Source organism: Muscardinus avellanarius (genome assembly GCF_963383645.1).
Source record: "Muscardinus avellanarius genome assembly, chromosome: 4".
NCBI lineage: Eukaryota > Metazoa > Chordata > Mammalia > Rodentia > Gliridae > Muscardinus > Muscardinus avellanarius.
The window spans coordinates 120,077,473-120,099,869 of record NC_137789.1 but is presented as its reverse complement, the minus strand read 5'-3'; the positions used below and the strand labels follow the sequence as shown (position 1 = coordinate 120,099,869).

At 40.7% G+C, this 22,397-nt stretch overlaps 1 protein-coding gene across 3 annotated transcripts in view; it reads left to right on the top strand.

The window, feature by feature from the left end:
* MICU1 (mitochondrial calcium uptake 1) overlaps nucleotides 1-22,397 on the top strand; it is a gene marked incomplete at both ends in the record, with an annotated part of 152,126 nt that overhangs the window by 108,176 nt on the left and 21,553 nt on the right. For all 3 annotated transcript variants that reach the window (XM_080695166.1, XM_080695165.1, XM_080695164.1), the window contains 2 exons: nucleotides 2,288-2,425; nucleotides 14,093-14,201. In XM_080695166.1, coding sequence (XP_080551292.1) covers nucleotides 2,288-2,425; nucleotides 14,093-14,201 — 247 coding nt within the window. The remainder of the gene's footprint in view (nucleotides 1-2,287; nucleotides 2,426-14,092; nucleotides 14,202-22,397) is intronic.

Below are 22,397 nucleotides of genomic sequence, written 5' to 3'. Positions count from 1 at the left end.
ACAATTGAAAGAGAACGCACTCTTGACTGTTTATCTCCTTATTTCATGTCTTACCTTCTCCTAGATAGAATGAGGTCCCTAGGATCAGAAATATGTTTTTCTTTCCTCTTAAACCCCACAATGACAAACACAAGTGCTGGACAAGGAGGAGACTTTGAGGAACTGCTTAGTGATGTGACCATATTGGATAACATCTACATCTGTGTGTGCCCCACCATGAGAACATGATCAGGTCCTGTATAGGATTCTAAAACCAGCACTAAAAAAAAAAGTTTTCCTGTAGTTGTTATTTTCCAATAAAACTATGGAGAAATCTTACTGTTTTCAAATCCTTTGGCTTTCTAATTGGTTATTTGGTCTTATCTAGCCATTTTATTATTTGTGTGTTTATAAGTATGATTAACATTACAAATACAACTGAGATAACTTTCTTATTTCTATTTTTAATGAAATCTTTTCTGATATCACTTAGATTAGCTAGAGGTCCTCCTTTACATCTACATATTTAAATATGTTTAAGAGCTATGGGTAATATCTCAGTGGTAGAGCACTTGCCTAGTATACTCAAGGTCCTGGGTTCAATCCCCATCACCACACATACAACATACACACACACACACACACACACACACACACACACACATACACATACATACATAGTTTTTTAAACATACATTTATATACATATATGCATACATACATATACATACATAGTTTTTATATATACATATATGTCAAATTATTTTTTAGTATCTTTGTGGAAAGCACGTCTAATGAAGGCATCTTACATTCTGTATTTTTTTCCCTGAGCTTTATTGATGTCCTAACATTCAGTTACAATTTTAGGAAAGACTTGAAAATACATTGCTCTTATTTGAAATCCTTACATAGCCAGCGTGGTGGCGCACACTTATAATCCCTGTGCTTGGGAGGCTGAGACAGGAGGATCGCACAGGTTCGAAGCCAGCCTCAGCTACTTAGGCTCTCAGCAGCTTAGTGAGACCCTGTTTCTAAATAAAATATAAAATAGGTCTGGGAGGATAGCCCAGAGGTAGAAAGCCTCTGGGTTCCACCCCTAGTACCACCAAAAAAAAAAAAAAAAAAAAAAAAGAAAGAAAGAAAGAAAGAAAGAAAGAAAGAAAGAAAGAAAGAAATCCTTACATATCTAAGTGGGTAACCATATTGAATATACATTGAGGAACTGATTGGACTTTATGTATGCATAACTATGGAATTTGGAACAATTAGCTCTTCAGTCCTCTCTGAGCCCAGGAACACAGATGATCTTACAGAGCACTTATTACTAATAATCGTATGGATTTGCATGGAGCTTTCTTTTTTTTTTTTTTTTTTTTGTGGTACCAGGGATGGAACCCAGGGGCATTGTACCTCCAAACTACACCCCTAGCCCTATTTATAGTCTTTATGTGTGGGGTGGGGTAATAAGGATGGAACCCAGGGGCATTATACCTCTGAGCTACACCCCCCAACCCTAGTTTTTAGTATTTTTTCTTTTTTCTTTTCTTTTCCTTTTCTTTCTTTTTTTTATTTTTTTATTTTTTTTTAGTACTGGGGATGGAACCCAGGGGCATTCTATCTCCAAGCAACACCCTCAACCCTATTTTTTATTCTTTATTTTGAAACAGGGTCTCACTGAGTTGCAAAGGAGCTCACTAAGTAGTTGAAGCTGGCTGCGAACTGCGATCCTCCTGTCTCAGCCTCCCAGATGCTGGGATTACAAGCATGCGCCACCATGCCCAGCCTGCCTGGAGCTTTTAAATTGTATCTATCCAACCAGGTGTGGTGGCGCACACTTGTAATTTCAGCACTTAGGAGGCTGAGACAGGAGGATCCCATAGGTTCGAAGCCAGCCTCAGCTACTGAGTGAGGCTCTCAACAACTTAGTGAGACTATTTCCAAAGGAAGTATAAAATAGGTCTGGGAGCATAGCCTGGAGATAGAAAAGCCCCTGGGTTCCACCCCCAGTACCACAAAAAATAAAATAAGATAAAAAATAAATTGTATTTATCCCCTCATGGATGGTCCTAACCTGAGAGGGGTGAGGCCTGCAGTAATTGGGCAGCTTTCCTAACAGCATAGTTCATGTTAGATCTGAGTTCTTCCATTTCTTAGTAGGTTTTTTTTTCAGCTCTTTCAAGAATAACAGCTTAAAAATACAGTTCCAGCCATCAACTGTGTTCTGTTGTTCTAACACAGTTGGTCATGCCACATCAAAATGCTTTCCATTTAGCTCCAAGAGTGAATGTTCTCTCTGTTTCCCTTCCAGTTTGAACGCCACGACCCTGTGGATGGGAGAATTACTGAGAGGCAGTTTGGCGGCATGCTGCTGGCCTACAGCGGGGTGCAGTCCAAGAAGCTGACGGCCATGCAGAAGCAGCTCAAGAAGCACTTCAAAGATGGGAAGGTAGGTCGCTGTGGCCAGGGAGGAAGAGAAACCATGGCAACACTTGGTTATTGCAAGAGTAGCAATGTAACGATGAGAGTTTGTCATGAACCAAGGATTACATCTCTCATACCTAAGATCCAAAGGAAGAAAAATCAAACAATGGGCAAGGAAGAGGAGAAAATTCAGAATAACCCCAGATGTTTTGTTCAGGCAAAGGGTGGCGCCCTGTGCTGACATTGAGCATTTCAAAAGGAGAGGCTAGCTGGGATGAGAAGATAAAGATATCAGTTATGAATGTCTTGAATTTAAGATACCAATGCACCATCTAAGTCACAACACTCAGCAGGCAGCTGGATATTCAGCACACTGTTAGAGTTCAAACTGTGAGAACAAGAGAGATTTCCCGAGGAAGGCGCGTTGTGCAGAACAGAACTGTAGGCCGAGGAACCGGTGGAACCTGACATTTAAGCACCTCAGGAAGGAAATCTAGAAGAAATGGTTAGAGAAATGCCTAGAGAGAGTAGGGAAACCAAAGACAAGGAAGGAGTGGGTTCAGGGACTGAGGGGTCTGTGGTGTCACATGCATCGGAGAGCATCTGGTAAGGTAAAGATGAAAACCTCACTGCCTGGTGGAACGACAGTACCGTGGCCTTCGGGAGAGCTGTTGTGTTGTAGTCCAGTCAGGGGCATGTTAGATGGGAGGTAAGGAAAGAGAAACAGAGGAGACTCTAGACAGAGGGAAATCACATCTGCAGAACTCTGAGACAATATATTGGTATTCTGGCTGCTTTACTGAAGTTCCACAGCTGGTTTTAACAGCAGAAATTAATTTTCTCACAGTTCTGGGGGCTGCGTGTCTTCGCCTGAGCTTTCCTCAGTGCATGCAGGAGAGGGGGCAAGCATGCTCTTTGGTTCTTTGGTGTTTCTCCTTATGAGGACATTAATCCTATCAGAGCAGAACCCACCCTTATGACCTCATTGACCCTTATTTCTCTTGAGGTCCCTTTTCCAAGTACAGTTACACTGGGGCTTGGGGCTTCCGTACATGCATTTGGGGAGGGGCCAGGGACACACACACAGCCCATAATCAGCAGGAAAGACAATCCTGGCACTGGAGGAACTCAAAGCAGATTAGTGTGCTTTGAGGTCAGGGAGGGAGCCGAAGGACAAGACTTGGGTGTTATAGGCTTAGAAGGAGTGTAGAGTCATTCACAGTGTGATGACAAGCTATTAAAGGGTTGAGCAGAGAGATGGCATGGCTATGTGTATGCTTTTGTTTGGTTGGTTATTTGTTTTTTGGTGCTGGGGATTGAACCCAGGGGCATTGTCCCTCCAAGCTACTATATTTATTTTTATCTTGAAACAGGGTCTCACTAGGTTGATGAGCCTCACTACTTCCTGAGGCTGTCCTTGAACCTTCAATCCTCCTGTCTCAGCCTTCCAAGTACTGGGATTACAAGCCTATGCCCCCACACCCAGATAGGCTATTGTATGTTTAAAGAGACATACTGGCTACTCTGTGGTAAGGAATTTGGGGAGGAGTAAGCATGGATGCAAAAGGTTACATTATTAGAAAATTTAGGAAGAAGCTGGGCGTGGTGGCGCATGCTTGTAATCCCAGCATTTGGGAGGCTGAGACCAGAGGATCGCATTTGTGGGCAGCCTCAGCTACTTAGTGAGGCCCTCTGCAACTAAGTAATACCTGGTTTCAAAATAAAGAATTAAATGCCGGGCGTGGTGGCGCACGCTTGTAATCCCAGCGCTTGGGAGGTTGAGACAGGAGGATCACACGGGTTCGAAGCCAGCCTCAGCTACTTAGTGAGGCTTTCAGCAACTTAGTGAGACCCTGTTTCCAAATAAAATATAAAAAAGGTCTGGGAGTATAGCCCGGAGGTAGAAAGCCTCTGAGTTCCACCCCCAGTACCACCAAAAAAATTAATAATAATAATAATAATGATGATAAAGAATTAAAAAATAGGGCAGGGGATATAACTCAGAGGTTGAATGCCCCTGGGTTCCATCCCCAGACCCGTAAAAAAAAAAAAGAAAGAAACAAAGAAAGAAAGAAAGAAACAAAGAAACAAAGAAAGAAAGAAAGAGGAAATTTAGGAAGAGATGATGTGGAGGTTTTGGGGGGGTTGTTTTGGTTTTTGTTTGTTTGGCTTTTTTTTAGAAGCACTGAGAGTTTAGATTCCTGATAGCTCCAGGCACCACTGCTGTTTGATACCTTTTAACACCAGCTACACCTGGTATAGAAAAAGAAAAGGGCAGATGCAGATGGCTGAACCAAGTCAGCATTGGGGTTTTTTCCAGCTGGTGGGATGAAAAAACTGGAGCAGACCAATTAAGAGGTCAGAGCTCTGAAATATCACACACGTAGCCAGACATGATGTTGTATATCTGTAATCCCAGGACTGGCAGGCTGAGACAGGAGACCTGTCTCAAGACCAGTCTCAGCAACTTAGTGAGGCTGTTTCAAAATAAAAAAAATAAAAAGGATTTGGGGGTATAGCTCAGAGGTAGAATGCTGCTGAGTTCAATCCCCAGTACAAAAAAACTCACCCAGGCATGCAAATGCACACGTGCACACAGAGCAGTGCTTGGGCTAGAGCAGAACAGACCCCATGTCTTTTTATTTCCAACCCAGTACTTTCTACTAGACAGTGATTACCATCTGGCCATCACCAGAAGACTGGCCTGACGCTAAAAATGTTCAATTCGAGATTACCAAGATAATACAGTATGATAGACATGAAGCTGCTTATAAGAGTTGAGTTCACTTCTTCCCCAGAAGTTTTCATGGTCATTATAGACAAATCACTTAACCTTGTGGAGAGGTCTATCTGAGGTGCTTACCATAAAGACCATGCTGGCTTTGAAGACTCAATAACATAAGCAAAATTGAAATAGAATACCTAGTGTTTGTCCCTGTTTTCTTAGAGTTTGTAGAATAGAAGCAAGCATGAAGAGCATTGCCTCAAACTAGTGGAAAGGATTTCTCAGCCAGACTCATTCCTTCTTGTTTTGGACACTGAAAAGCTGGAAGGACCCCTGAACCAGGCTGTGGACTACACCTGAGGACAGGCTGGGCCCTGAAAGAAAGTGTCTGCTTCTCAGAACTCCGTGCAGCTGGTTGCTGCAGCAAGTGTTCTTCTAGCTTCGGGATAAACTCATCATTAATGGCCGTGAGGGAGAGGAATACATCTCTCCCAGAAGGCACTTCTATACTACCTAGTACCTGGCTTATGTCTATTGGAAATTTTAATTTCAGAAAACTGATTACAAGCCAGGCATAATGGTACATGCCTGTAATCCTATACGTGGGAGATTGGAACAGGAGGATCACAGGTTTGAGGACAGCCTCAGCAACTTAATGAGACCCTCAGCATCTTAGCGAGACCCCATCTCAAAGCAAAAATTAAATAAGGCTAAAATTGTAGCTTCAATCCCCAGTATAAAAGGAAGGAAGGAAAGAAGAAAGGAAGGAAAGGAGGGAGAAAGGAAGGAAGGATAGTCTTTGCATTAATAAACACTTTGTGTGTGTATGGTACTGGGGATTGAACCCAGGGACATTCTGCCTCCAAGCTACACCCCCAGCTCTATTTTATTTTTATTTTTATTTTGAAACAGCTTTGTTGGTAAGAGGCTCACTACTTGCTAAGGCTGGTCTCGAACTTGCAATCCTTCTGTCTCAGCCTCCCAAGTACTGGGATTACAAGCATGCACCACCACACCCGGCTAAACATATTTTTAAAGGTTGACCAGACATTGATTTGACCTTAACTTAATTCTATCATGACAGGTTAATTTATATTTTATTATGAACTTATATTTAAAAGCCATAAATTGGGTGTTGGAGATATCTCTCTTAAAGCATTTTAGCTCTGGCAGGAGGTAATTTAGAACCCAAAGACCTTGCAAAAGAGCTGTGAAGAGAAAGGACAAATTTTGTCAGATAATAAAAATCTGGGGGACTCAATTACTTTTGGCCCGAATTTCTAGCCTGCTTTTGCAAGGAGATTAAGATTGATTGTCCTCTTGTGTTGATTAAATAGTTGTGAACATAGCAATTAGCTAAAATGAGAGTTAATGAAGGACCTTTGCTCCTCAGTTTTCTGGTCCATCTCTCTAGGACCATTTCTCATTATAGGGGAATCACCATGTGCTTCCTAATTGCTTCTTTTATTCCATTTTGGATTTGTTAACACAAGGAAATGTAAGTTTTCCTTTGACTCACATTAATCAGTTTCAGTGTGAGGTTCTATGTCAAGATATCAAAACAGAAGCCAGGCATGGTGGCGCACGCTTATAATCCCTGCGCTTGGGAGACGGAGACAGGAGGATCACGCAGGTTCGAAGCCAGCCTCGTTGGCTTAAGAGACCCTGTTTGCAAATAAAATATAAAATAGGTCAGGGAGTGTAGCCCAGAGATAGAAGGGTTTCCAGGAACCCCAGTACCACACACAAAAAAAAGATATCAAAACAGACCAGATTGAAGGTCCTAATAGTGGTATTAAGTAAACATTTCCATGTAACTTAATGATCCTGCAATGCTTCAAAACCATCGTGCATTTTGTCTTTCTAAACACCTTGTTAAATATCATTGTGCCTTTGAGAATACAGAGACAGAGAAAGAGAAATTAACAACCAAGCCAGAGTCCAGAGTAAAATGCAAGGCCTCCTATCATCGGTCCTTGCCCTCTCTGTAGCAAAGTACTGCTTCTGCTTCTCCAAACCATATTTTTCGTCTAGAGAAGTGCTGCTCAACAGTAGGATGACTTGGGAAATTTTTAAAGAATGTGGGTTTTAAAAATGAATCACTAGCTTAGCATGGTGGTGCAGACCTGTAATCCCAGTACTTAGGAGGCTGATATAGGAGGATCATAGCTTGGAGGATAGCCTCACAACTTAGCTAGCCCCTCAGAAACTTAACAAGACCCTGTTTCAAAATAAAAATGACTGGAGGTGTAGCTCAGAGGTAGAGCACCCATGGTTTCAGTCCTCAGTAGGAAAAAAAAAAAAAAAAAACACCAGCCAGGCACAATGGTACATGCCTGTACTTGTACTTGGGAGGCTGAGACAGAAGGATTGCAGGCTTAAAGCCAGTGCACAGTAACTTAACAAGCCTGTTTCAAAATAAAAATTTTAAAGGCTGGGGTATACCTCACTGGGAGAATACCCCTGGGTTCAATCCCCAGTCCCATGTGTGTGCACATGCACAGATACACACACACACACACACACACACACACACACACCACCTTCTTCAAACCAATTAAATTCAGGCATATTTTTCTTAAAGATTCCTTTGCTTCATTGACCTCAATCATTCCTGTTACCTGTTCTTCAGCATCCTACTTGTACCAGAGAAGAGAGTCGATTTCAGAGTTTAATAAAATAAATTTCATTGCCACTAGTTCTATAACAGGGAGCTAGCTTTTTAAGGACTTCTACCTACCACTTACTGAGTATTTTCTATGCACTATTTTGCATATCTCCTCCCCAGTTATCATAGCAATCCTGCTTGGTAGAAAGAATCTTCATTTTTCAGATGAAAAAAATCTCTACACCTTATTTACTGGCCCGTTGAAAAAGGTAAAATTATCTTTCTTACATAACTGTCTTAAGAGGTGGCACCAGGATTCAAAACAAGGAAGGGCTATCTTCTTCTAGAGTCCATAATCTTCTTACTAATGATGCTATTTCTTTCCATTCCTTATTCTCCATGAATAAGCACAAGGTTTTCAGAAAATAAGAAAAACCACCATTGACAAGTTTCAGCCCAAGGGCGATAGTTAGAAAGGGAAAAGGAAGTATGGAAGCAGGTGGTGAGGACCTTGAGTCCTATGCTGAGACATTTGGGGCTCATTAAGTTGTCAGTGGGAAATCACTAACATTTTGTTAGCTGGAGAGATGAAGATATTAAGAAAATGTTGCTTCAGAAATATTAGATACTTGCAGAAATATAAGTAACAAAAATGGTATAATTTCCCTTGCTGCCGGGCTGCAATTGAAGAGAAGTCTGGGGTTTACAGTGGGAAGATGCTTTATGAAGCTGGGTATTGAGCAGAGGGTAGATGAGAAGATTGGAGGGAGGTAAGTTATATAAGAAAGACTATTTAATCTTTTCAGATGGCCAGAGAGGGAACTTGGACAATTGCATCTACTCCTGGCAGATGGATTTGCTCTGACTGATTTAAAAGACAGGGCCAGGGAGTCATCTGTTACAGTGTGCTCACACTCCTGATAGCCTGCACGCACTGGATATTTGGCTTGATAGCTGACTCCAGAGGAAGCCAAGTTTTTACTCCTTTCTCATCTACTCCAACTCTGTTTCATTTTTTACTTTTTTTTTTTTTTTTTTTTTTTTGGTGGTACTGGGGTTCCTGGAAGCCCTTCTACCTCCGGGCTACACTCCCAGACCTATTTTTACATTTTCATTTTGGAAACAGGGTCTCCTAAACCAGAGCGATACTCCTGTCTCCGCCTCCCAAGCGCGGGGATTACAAGCGTGCGCCACCACGCCTGGCGTCTGTTTCATTTTTTAAAACAACTTTATTGAGATAGAATTTTACACCATGAAACTCATCTAAGAATCATCCAAGCATACAGTTCAGTGATTCTTAGTAAATCTACAGAGTTATGCGGTCACCACCACCCTTCAGATTTAGAACATTTTCATCACCCCCAGAGAGAACCCTCATCCAGTTTTCATCAGTCCTCATTCCTGCCCTCAGCCTCAGACGGCCGTAAGCTGATGCTCACTCTCTATAGAGTTGCCTCTTCTGGACTTTTTTTGTAGTCTTTTTTTTTTTTTTTTGTAGTACATTTTTTTCTGTAGTCTTTGTGGTCTGGCTTTTTTAAATTTAATGTAGTGTTGTTAAGCTTTATCCCTGTTATTTATATGGATAGTTTGTGACTCTTTATCACTAAGTAGTAAATAGTATTCCAATGGGAGGTTATACTCTGTTTTGTTTATCCATTCACCAGTTGATGAACTGCTTCTACTTGGGGGCTTTTTGAATAGTGCTGCTATGAACATTTACATATTAAGTCTCTATACAGACTTGTGTTTTCACTGCTCTTGCACCACCATGCCCGGCCTAAATTTAAATTTTTATTAATTTAACAATTTGGTAATTAAGCCAAGTGTGGTGGCACACACTTGTAATTCCAGTACTTGGAAAGCTGAAACAGGAGGATCACAAGTTCACAGCCAGGCTCAGCTATTTAGTGACACCCTCTGCAGCTTAGTGAGACCCTGTTTCAAAACAAAGAATTTAAATAATAGGGCTGGGGGTACAGCTAGGAGGTAGAATGCCCCTGGGATCAATCCCCAGTACCACCCAAAAATTATTAATTAAATTTATTGAAATTTGTTATTATAATAATCATATGATGATATTATTATAAAGTTAATAATGTTAGGGTTAAGAAAATAATAACTACATTATTATATTATTAATAATAATTATATTATTATTGGTACAGTTTCTTTATCTAATAAATGATTTTCAAATATTTTCTCCCAACCTGTGATTTATCTGTTTTTTTAATATTTTGAAGCACAAAATTCTTAAATTTTGATGAGTTCTAACTTGTCAACTTTACTTTTATTGTTTGTGTTTTGAATGTATTATGCAAGAACTCTTAAGTACTTGAAGATTTTGTTTTCTAAAATTTTGTCAGACAATCTGCTTGCTTAACAACTTCCTAATATTAAATTCATTTTAACGCAACTTGAAGTGTCTCTACTATCCACAAACTATATTAATGTTATCTTCTCTTTTGAGTCACCTAGAGCATTGTTTTGTATGAGTCAGTCTTTTTAAAGGTAGATAGGCAGCAAACTAATTTTCTATCTCCTAGTTTGTCAAACAGCTGATCACAGGAGAAGGTCACCCCTCCATCTTCCTACCTCCCCATAGTGCGTCAAGAAAATCCCTTTAATATCAAGCCTAAAAGAAGAATATTTCCTTTTGACTATTCTATCTGTAGTTCAAATCACCTGCCTGTAAGTTATACATAATATATAGCCCACTGGTCTGAACAGCTCAGCTTTGAATAAGCATATCTTCATTTTCCATTTTAACATCCACAAAGCTCACATAATAGTCTGAACTCTGGTTTTCTTCTAATAGTCCTCTGGAGTTTTCCTAAAACAGTCACCACGAAATAAGCGTTTTATGCCTGGCACCCTCTTTTCTTTAAGGAGGCCTATCTATCTAAATTATAAGCACCATGAAATCGAGGCCCATGCCCAGCGCAGTTCCATTGCTCGCCCTGTGCTTGGCATAGTGCTGAGCAGTTCACAAATGCTCAGTACACATTTTTTTTATGTCTGTGCGATAAAGGCAAAGTGTTATATATTTAGATTTAATAGTGACATGATGTGATTTGTATTCCACTGTTCTTCTAAATCATCAAATGAATACCACTTTGTTCAGATTGTTCTCTTTCTCTGCCCTCAAATAATTCCCAGCATAAGCAGCCTAGTCTTGGTCTACAGTTTATGTCTCACAAACAAATAACTAGCAAACATTAGAAGTTGTTTATGAGAAAGTTGTTTATGTTGTGTGAGGAACTTTTTTTTTTACCGTATCTTTTCTGTTTCAGGGATTTTTCTTTCTTTTTTTTTTTTTTTTTTTTTTTCTTTTTTTGTGGTACTGGGGTTGCTGGAAACCCTTCTACCTCCGGGCTTTACTCCCAGACCTATCTTATATTTTTATTTGGAAACAGGGTCTCTTAAGCCAGCAAGGCTGGCTTAACCTGTGTGATCCTCCTGTCTCCGCCTCCCAAGCATGGGCGCCACTACGCCCAGCCTGTTTCAGGGATTTTATATGTGCCTTTTAGCCTCAAACCACCACCACCTTTTTTATTTTTATTTATTTATCTATTTATTTATTTTGGTGCTAGGGATTGAACCGAGGGGCATTCTACCTCTGAGCTACACCCCAAGCCCCTATTTTCTTTTTTATTTTGAAACAAGATCTCACTAAGTTGCTGAGGCTGGCCTCAAACCTGTGATCCTCCTGTCTCAGCCTTCCATGTAATTGGATTATAGACATGTACCACTACCACTAGCTCTCACAAAACCCTTTCAGTAACTCAATAGTCTTCTGTTTCTTCATCTCCTGTCTCTTTTATGTGGTAAAATTTGTATAACATAATAGTTATCACTTTAACCATGTTTAAGTGTGCAGTTCAGTGATTTAAGTACACTCACATTTCTGAGCATCTGTCTCCACCAAACTTCTTCACCATCTTGCCACCATCCATCCCCAGAACTTTGTTCACCTTCCCAAACTGGAACTCTTTACACGTTAAAAAGTAACTCCCCAGTCCCTGTCTCCTGGCCCCTGGCAGCCACCATTCTACTTCCTGTCTTTATGAATTTGACTACTCTAGGTTCCTCCTATACGCACAACCATATAGTTTCGTCCTTTGGTGGCTGACTTGTTTAATCTGGTGTATCCTTCAAGGCCCATTCATATTGTAGCATGTGTCAGACCCTTCTTCCATTTAAAAGCTGAATAATATTCCATATGTGTGTATATCTTTGTGTGTACACATTTTGTGTACCTAGTCATCTGTTAGTGGGCAGCTGGACTGCTTTCACCTCTCCATGTCTATTGATGGAGGAGAAAAGAAGATGGTATCTGTCCATACACAGTGATGATTGTAGAACTTGTGCTCTTAACCCAATGGCCCTCTCCTCTCTAAGGCTGATTCTAACCTAGTGCTTACATTGATTAGTGTAATGTGGCATCCATATAAGCGATGAGCCTTAGCTCTGGCTGCTCCAACTTAAGTCCAAGTGAATGATGTCAAATTAGGGGGAAAGCATACAATGCAGGCCTTGCAGTTCACTTCTAAAAAATTATGGCACTTGATACATAGGAGGTACTCTATAAATATTTGAACGAATGAATGATGGAACAGAGATGCACCATTGCCATATATATCAGAAAGCATATGCATAATTCTATTTATAGAGTCCAGAAGTGGACAGAATTAAGCTGTTTCTGTGTAAGGATGTGTAAATAGGTAGCAATGCTATTTTTAAAAAGAGGCCAAGAGATGAATGCTCTAAAAGTCATAATAATGGTTGTCACTAGGGTATAACTTATGATTGGGAAAGGGCATTTGGGGGAAGAAAAGAGGCTTCTGGGATGCTCACGATGGTCTAGTCTTTGACTCGAATGGAGAGTCTGTGTGTATTCATTTTTTAAAAGTTTGTTAAGTCAGCCGGGCGTGGTGGCACACACTTGTAATCCCCGCTCTTGGGAGGCTGTGACAGGAGGATCGCATGGGTTCAAAGCCAGCCTCAGCTACTTAGTGTGGCTTTCAGCAACTTAGTGAGACCCTGTTTCCAAATAAAATATAAGAAAGGTGTGGGAGTGTAGCCCGGAGGTAGAAAGCCTCTGGGTTCCACCCTCAGTACCACCAAAAAAAAAAAAAAAAAAAAAAAAAGTTATGCATTGTAGTTTCTGCACTTTTCTATATGGTCATCATAGCCTACAATAAAAAAAATTTTAAGTTCTATGATTCTCAGGTGAAAAATTATAAAAAAAAAACCAGTTGTGTGGCATAATCATATAAATAGTATTTTAACTTTCCTTTTGATTGAGAAGATGATAAAGAATACATTTGACCCAGTTTAGAGAGTACCAGGCAAGAACCCCAGATTATCTATATCGAGGTTGCCTCCTTCCTGAGTTCCTGATGTGGGATCCTGGGCTCTATGGTTTGGGGAAAGGGAAATGGGAAGAAGACCAGCAGTAAGTGGAAGCCAGTCAACAGCTGCAATCCATCAAGGGTCTGACGCTTCACTAACAGTGTCTACAACATTCCCCAGTGTTTTCACTTATTTGAAACTATATTTATTTCCGTGATAGCTTTGTGTGAGAAGTAGGGGAAAAGCAAATAAAACAGCTCTTCTTCCATCTAAAGAACTCCCAGCAGCCCTGCTTAGCCAGCTACGTCTACGTGAGCCATCACAGGTGGGGCTGGGCTGTAGCTCAGTGGCAGAGCAGGTGCAGAGCTCTGGGTTTTATCCCCAACATTGCAAGGGAAGAAAAGGAAAGTAGAATTGAGATAAGCAAATCTTCGAACAGCTTTTGAAAAGAATTATTTCATTAGTTGCTTTTCAATTGAGATAATGAGCAGCTTCCCCAGTGCTTGAGTTTTGCTAAACGCTGAAACCTGCCCCCTGGATATCACTGACTTTGGTGATCCTCTAATTAGCTTAAGCTTCAGAGCGCTTAGCTGGCCTCTGAGAACGCTACTAAAATGGAAGCCCTGGCACCAGTATTTCTTCTTTAAATGTCTATTAGATCAAGTGGCTACAGCCCACTTAGGAAATATCATAAGAAATAAGTGTGACTAATTGGAAAGCACAGCTAGAAATATCTTTATTAAAGAGATCCAACTATCAGTGCAAGCAGCTTAATGTCACATTTCACCTGTGAGAGGGAAATAGGTCACCAGTTTGCTTTTCTTGAGATAATATTCTAGAGTTTTGTTTCCCTATTGTGTACAACTTGGACATTCCTTGAACAGCGTCTGTCCCAGACCTGAGCACAGATTTCTGACTTCCGGAGATGAGTAGCTGCCGCAGGTCCCGTATTCAGTGTTGCTCTCTGCTACGAGCCCTGCCTTACGCAGCTGTCTCTCCTCTTCTAGGGTCTGACGTTTCAGGAGGTGGAGAACTTCTTTACTTTCCTAAAGAATATTAATGATGTGGATACCGCCTTGAGCTTTTACCATATGGCCGGAGCATCTCTTGATAAAGGTAATTGAACTGAAGTGTTTTCTTGAAGGTATAAACATTAAGCCGGGCGTGGTGGCGCACGCTTGTAAATCCCAGCATTCAGGAGGTTGAGACCGGAGGATCGCGGTTCGCGGACAGCCTCAGCTACTTAGTGAGGCCCTCTGCAACTCAGTGAGACCCGGTTTCAAAATAAAGAATAAAAAATAGGGCAGGGGATGTAGCTCGGAGGTCGAATGCCCCTGGGTTCCATCCCCAGACCCACACATACACGCACAAAAAATTGCATCTGTAGTTTATTAGGTCCCTGCCCCTCCTTAACAGAAAACGTCCATCGTTCTTCGCGTTGTCTTTTGACTGAGCTTGTTTCGTTGGCACTGTGTGCGCCTTGCATTTCACCTTGAGTTACCAAGCTCAGCAATACATTTCATTATGTGAAAGGCAATAGCCAGGGCAGATGCCTTTCTTTAAATGGTTAGCCTTGGAAACAGCAGAGGCACCATGCATGACACAGCACCGCTTCTCTCATCTGAGCCAGAGTCATGGCATACACAACGAGAGGGTCAAGTCCATATGCAATTTGTGTCTTTGATGAGAATGAATGGTTGGTTGATTCCTTTTATTAAAGTTTTTTGGTATTTTCTTTTGTGTGGTGGTACTGGGGATTAAACCGACTACAAGGGGATCAAACTACCTCCAAGCTACACTCTCAGCCCATTTGGGGTTTTTTTGTTTGTTTGTTTGTTTGTTTTATTTTGAAACAGAATCTCAATAGGTTGATGAGTCCTACTACTTGCTAAGGCTATACTCGAACCTGAGGTGGTCCTGTCTCAGCCTCCCAAGTACTAGGGTTGCAGGGGTGTGCCACCATACCCAGCTATATTAAAGTGACTAATGATAAAATCATGACTGAGAATAGGACCCCCCCACTGGCTTACTTCATATTAATTCAGTTCCAGTTTATGCAGATAATGTGAGAGCAGAGGAATTGAGAGTATAATTTTCCCCAAACATTTTTTTATGAAAATTTTCAAACATTCACAACAGTTGAAATAATTTGTGTGTGGCACTGGGGATTGAACTCGGGGGCATTCTACTTCCAAGCTACACACCCAGCCCTATTTTATTTTTATTTAGGAACAGGGTTCCTACATAGGCTGCTGAGTGTCTTACTACTTGCTGAGGTTGTCCTAAAACCTGCGATCCTCCTGTCTCAGCCTCCCAAGTACTGGAATTACAAGTATGTACCACCATGCCTGGTAAAATAATTAATAAAGAACATCCAGCTGGGCATGGAGGCACACACTTGTAATCCCAGTACTTGGGAGACTGAGACAGGAGGATCACAGGTTCACAGCCAACCTCAGAAACTTAGTGAGGCCCTCTGCAACTTAGTGAGACCCTGTTTCAAAACAAAGAATAAAAAGCCAGACATGGCCGGGCGTGGTGGCGCACGCTTGTAATCCCCGCGCTTGGGAGGCGGAGACAGGAGGATCGCGCAGGTTCGAAGCCAGCCGCGCTGGCTTAAGAGACCCTGTTTCCAAATAAAAAAGTATAAAAATAGGTCTGGGAGCGTAGCCCGGAGGTAGAAGGGCTTCCAGGAATCCCAGTACCACCAAAAAAAAAAAAGAAGTTAAAGAGGAAAGTGATATAGCTCAGAGGTAGAATGCCTCTGAGTTCAATCCCTAGTACCACACACTCTTTTTTACAGTACTGGGTATTGAACTCAGGAGCATTCTACTTTCAAGCTCCACCCTCAGCCCCATTTTTTATTCTTTATTTTGAAACAGGGTCTCACTAAGTTGTGGAGGGCCTCGCGAGGTTGCTGAGGCTGACCACGAACCACAATCCTTCTGTCTCAGCCTCCAAAGTACTTTGTTTTATTTTCTTGATCCACATAATTTTTGTAGAATCTTTTTTGGGAGAAAAAGTGAAACTTTTAGTGAGGAAGCATTATCAGATCATTTTTCCTGAATAGCTTTAGTGATATGGCTTTGTTTCCCTAAACAGGATTAGACAACATCTGCAAATCCAAACATTTTAAAATTTAAAGTCATCGGTCATTATAAGAATAGAGTTGATAGGCTACTCCTCTTATTTTTCATACTTTTTTTTTAAGAACACAACTAAAACCAATAGAATTCCTTTAAGAACAACTATATAGGATGAATCACTATTTGTGTTAAAATTATAGGGTGTACAAAATAGAATGATTCAGGGTACTGATAGCAAAGAGAAATTGCAACCTAGTGATTTAAAAAAAAAAGAAGAAGAAGAAGAAGAAAAGTGTTTTTATTTTTCTCAAGCCAACTCCAAGCCATTTGCTGTTCGGTTTGCATGTAGCCCATGCCGCATCACTCTTGCTAACAGAGGAGTGCCACTCACACGGCCGCAGCTGACCTGCAGAACGCTTTTGGCTTTGAGGTGCGATGTTTTTCATTTGCTGTGACATCTCAGTTTGTTTAATCTGTATAGCATTGGATTCCCTAGTATAACAGTAAAACTTATCAAGATCTGGTCTCAAAATTTAAAGGGGGGTGGGGGGGCTAGGGAAAAAAAGGCAGGCAGGTAGACTCTGGGGTTCAATCACCTGGGTTTAAGTCTTGGCTGCATCATTTAGTAGCTGGGAAACTTTGGCATTTTCTGAATTACTTTCTATGTTTATAAAAAGGATAAAAAGACTCTCCTCGTAGAGTTGATGTGAGGGTAAATCTACATAAAGAACTTAACCTTGTTCCTGTCCTGTGGTGAACACTTAATAAAAGTCAGCTTGGCCAGGTGTGGTGGTGCACACTTCTAATCTCAGTACTTGGGAGGCTGAGACAGAAGGACAGATTTGAAGCCAACCTCGGCGATTTAGTGAGGCCGTCCATAACTTAGCAAGACCCCGTTTCCAAATAAAAAAATAAAATAGGTCTGGGGATGTAGCTTGGAGATAGAAGGGCCAGTAAAACACACATGCACATGCGCATACACACACCTACTTCCATTATAAATTGGCAATGTAAAAAAAAAAATTTAAGTGTAGCTCATGTAGTTACTCAACAGGGTCTACCCTAGAGGAGCTCACAGTTTAATGGGGAGAGAAAGATAAGTACGCACAAAGCTTCAGGTTGTTGTGAAAAATACTAGTCAGCTATATTAGGATGTAAAAGCTAAAAAGTAGAACTCTGTCACATCCTGGGGGTAGGGAAAGAGTAGGGCAGGGGTCAAGACAAGAGACCTCTTTGTCTGCCATCTGCTTTCATTAGTTGCTCTCATATTTAGCTTTCTTCATTTTTTTCCCCAAAAGGTTAAGACTTTCAAAAATTGGCAGCTTTTAGAGGCCCTGGCAGTGTCTCTTCTTTGGCGAGCTTAGAGCTTACAAACCAGTCTTGAGACATAATTTAGCACAGAATTTCCCAAACAGCATTAAGAACACAGCCTACTGCAGTGTTAATGGTTCTGTAGATTTTAAAAGAAGTGTTCCATGGTTCCAATGAGTTTGGAAAATGCAGCCTTTCTTCCTGCAGTGCGACTCCTGCCAACTTGCCGTTTGCTAATGTGTTATTAGTCTCCAAAAGAGGGACATAGATCCGAAACTTGGTTTGCTCCCAAATATTTTTAAACACTTATAGAGTTAAAGTTGCTCTGAACCATTTGAGAGATCTAGCTTGGTAACAGCCACAGAATAGAGCATGATCCCATTCCTAAAATTGGAAGTTTGGGGATAATTTTTTATTCTCCATAGCCCGTATGATGACTCCAGTCAGAAGGAAGCGCCCTTGGTGAATTCTGACCACTTGAACAAAAAAACTTCTCTCCCTGAAATATTGCGTTGCCACTACAGGTCATGTCTTTTGCTTAGCACTTAAGATAAAGCCAGTTCTATTGCTCATTCGTACGCATACCAGGCATAAAATTAGATATATTACCTCTCATCAGCTGTCTGAATTATTTAAGTAGTCTGCTGAAGAAGGTAATGGGAAATTGAACATGATTCCTTCTCTGACAGCTTCCTATGATGAAGCAGTTCAAAATTATTTGAACTGGAGCTCGAGAATGAGCTGTGGCCCATAAATCTCAAGGTATTCCTATTTCTGCCAGGAGAATAAAAGGTTTCCAGGTACAGTAAAGCCCCAGGGTAAAGCACCTCAGGAGATTATAAATACGTTAAACTTGTGGGCCCAGTTGTATCTCCTATGCCCATTAGAATATAATGCAAGAAAATAAAACAAATGCAGGCTGTGCCTTTACCATTCCTGCCCCAGCACAATTCTCCTTAGATTGAAATTTGTAATTTATAACATAGTTGTCCTTCATTCCATATGCATAGTTTACATTATTGTCTAACAAACCAAGAGAATAAACAGTAAGATCTATGGCAACCCCAAGGTCTTTTGTTTTGTTTTGTTTTTTGACATACCAGTCTTATTACCACATGGTTCCAGTTTATTTTGTCTCGAGGTGCCTTGGATCACATGGAAGACTTCTAAGAACCTTTGTGGCTTTCAAATTCTTTGAATCTAATAATTTAGATTATCTGGATGTGGTCACACACACACCGGTAATCCCTGTACTTGGGAGGCTGAGACAGGAGGATTGCAAGTTCAAGACCAACCTCAGCAACTTAGTGAGATTCTCAGCAACCTAGAGAGCTCCTGTATCAAAATAAAAACGGAGCTGGGCGTGGTGGCGCACAACTTGTAATCCCCGCGCTTGGGAGACGGAGACAGGAGGATTGCACAGGTTTGAAGCCAGCTGCACTGGCTTAGGAGACCCTGTTTCCAAATAAAAATATTAAAAAATGGGTCTGGGAGTGTAGCCTGGAGGTAGAAGTGTTTCCAGGAACCCCAGTACCACCAAAAAATAAATAAATAAAAATAAATAAGGGCTGGGGGTATAGCTCAGAGGTAAAATGCTCCTGGTACCACAAAATAACAATTTAGAATAAAATCTTGGTGGTTTTGTTTTGTTTTTGCTGTACTGGGGAGCAAACCCAGGGCTTCACACATGCCAGTGCATTGTGTAAAAGCATTGATATTGCGGCATTCAGGTCCCTTCTGGGTTGTTGGAGTCCGAAGTGACTGAGGGAGTAGGCAGTGTCCGGCACATTACATTCATCTGTTCTGAACCGCCGTCTTCCACAGACAGGAGATGCCGCTCCTGAGCAGCCAGCATGCTATAGCCTTGCCCTTCCAAGGACTCTGAGGCTGCTGCGCACCTGGAACATTGATTTCATCTACCACCCACGTGACGTCCACGATGCCAAGAGCTTTATGTACATTATCTCTTAGTCCTTAAAACCTTAAAGGTAGCTGGGCGTGGTGGTGCACACTTGTAATCCCCGCGCTTGGGAGGCGGAGACAGGAGGATTGCGCAGGTTCGAAGCCAGCCGCGCTGGCTTAAAGAGACCCTGTTTCCAAATATAAAAAAGTATAAAATAGGTCTGGGAGTGTAGCCCGGAAGTAGAAGGGCTTCCAGGAACCCCAATACCACCAAAAAAAAAAAAAAAAACCCAAAAAACTTGAAAAGTAGGTAGTATTATCCCTATTTTATGGATATGGAAACAGAAAAAGAAGCATCTTACTCAGGGCTACTCAGCCAAGCAGTTATAAAGCCAGGATCTGAGCCCAAGCCTCCTTAATCCCTAAGTGTGTCTGTTTTCCAACCACCATGTTGCCTTTCAGTAGATTCCAAAATTCTGTTGGAATCTGAGTCTTTGCAGTGCAGTTTCCCCATTATGAACCCTCCTCGGTAGCCTAGAAAAGACAGACCCTAAGCTATTTCTTCCCAGTAGCCTTGGCTAAGAGTTGACCATTCTTAAGGCAACAGTAAAGTCCTTTCAATAAACTCTGCTGTTTGTAGACAGAGCCCTTCTTCTGACTGCAGTGTGACTTTTCCCTGCAGTCTCTGTTCTGTCCGGGAGCAGGCGCTTCAGCTCAGACACCTCCTGGCATGGAGAGTGCTTATCTCACAGGGAGACCCTTGTGATCTGATCTAGCTTCATATGCCCTGTAAGAACATCTTAATAGCCACATCTGTGTTCTCTACCTTTCTAACTTTGTTACTTTTCCGTGAATAAACAGAAAAGCCTAAAGTCACTTACATAAAGTCATGACACAAGGTATCTCTTTTTACAAAATACCACAGTGCAGAAAAAAAAAAAAACATGTGTTTGCTGTCCTTTCTCAACATAAAAATACAGGTACACCTGTGGCCTTCTGACCTTTTTTTTTTTAATTTACTTTTTATTGGTGCAATGTATTCATATATCATAGTGGTATAAAGAAAATACTTTTGTAGACATACATGCACATCTCGCCCAGTTAGCCCCTACCACGATCCCCTCCCTATTCCCTCCCCATCCCTCCTTCCCACGCTTGGCTTACTGGTTGACATCTAGTATTATAGCAATTTATACAATATTAACATTGATAATCTCACATAACAGTTTCATTTGTCTGGTACCAAACTTTTGATGACTTAAAGATAACATTTCAATATTTCTTTTTGCTTTCTTTCTTACCAGAGAATATTTTTTTCTTTTTTTTTTTTTTAGGTGAAACTATCATACATTTATTTATTTATTTTTCAGAAAAAATCTATCCTGATATGGAATATGGACTCTAGATACCCAAAACAGTCTCAAAGAAGAACAAAGCTAGAAGATGTATGTTTTCTGATTTCAAACCATATAAAGCTACAATAATTGAAACAGTGTAGTACTGTTCTAAAGGCAGATATATAAACCATTGGAGCTAAATAAAAGCCTAGAGATAAATTCTTCCATACATTGTCAAGTTATTTTTGACAAGGTTTCCATGAACTTTTGATGGAGGAAATACTAGTCTTTTAACTAAATATTGTTGAAAAATAATAATAAATGAAAAAGAATAAAATTGGACCCTTACCTAACACATATACAAATATTAACTCAAAATAGATAAAAGACCTAAATATAAATCGTAATACTATAAGCTTTTAGAAGAAAATCTGGGTCATAAAACCTCACAACATTGAAATTGGAAGTGATTTCTTGGATATGATTTCAATGGCACAGGCAACAAAAGAGTAAATAAACTCCCTAAAAAATAAAAAAAAATATTGTATATCCAAAGACAATGTAAACAGAGTTAAAAGTTACTGATCCTCTTCCAAGAGTTCCTCCTATGACCCATTTCTCCCTAACTCTCACATATTAGGGAAAGCATCTGATTTCTTATTTTTTGTGCCTGACTAATCTCACTTAGCATAATGTCCTCCAGTTCCATCCATTTCCCTGAAAATGATGTAATTGAGTTTTTTTTGATGGCTGAGTAAAATTCCATTGTGTACATATCCCACAGTTTTGTAATCCATTCATCTGTTGATGGACATCTTGGCTGGTTCCATAGTTTGGCTATGGTGAATTGTGCAGCTATGAACATAGATACACATGCATTAGTTTGGTAGTTTGGTTTCTTTTCTTTTGGGTAGATACCCAACAGTGGTATTGCTGGATCAAATGGAAGATTTGTTCCCATTCTTCTGAGGATTCTCCATACTGTTTTCCAAAGTGGTTGCACTAATTTGCAATCCCACCAACAATGTCTTAGAGTTCCCACTTCTCCACATCCTCGCCAGCATCTGTTGTTGTTTGTGTTTTGAATGATGGCCATTCTAGTTGGAGTTAGGTGAAATCTCAGGGTAGTTTTGATTTGCATCTCTCTGATTGCCAGTGATGTTGAGCATTTTTTCATGCATTTATTGGCCATTTGAATTTCTTCTTTTGTGAAGTGTCTATTTAGTTCATTTGCCCATTTTGTTATTGGATGCTTTGTTTTCTTAGTGTTGAGTTTCTTGAGTTCTCTGTATATTCTAGATATTAGTCCTCTATCAGTGGTGTAGGTGGCAAAAATCTTCTCCCATTCTGTTGGCTCTCGATTGAGGTTCTTGATAGTTTCCTTTGCTGAACAGAAGCTCTTCAGTTTCATGCAATCCCATGTATTGATTCTCCTTTTAATTTGTTGTGCCTTTGGGGTCTTGTTGAGGAAATGTTTGTCTGTGCCTATGTGTTGTAGTGTTGGACCTATGCCCTCTTCAAGGAGCTTCAAGGTCTCTGGTTTAATTTCCAAGTCTTTGATCCATCGTGAGTTGACTTTTGTACAGGGTGAAAAAGTGGGATTAACATCCAATTTTCTGCATATGGTTAACCAGTTTTGCCAACACCATTTGTTGAAGAGGCTATCTTTTTTCCAG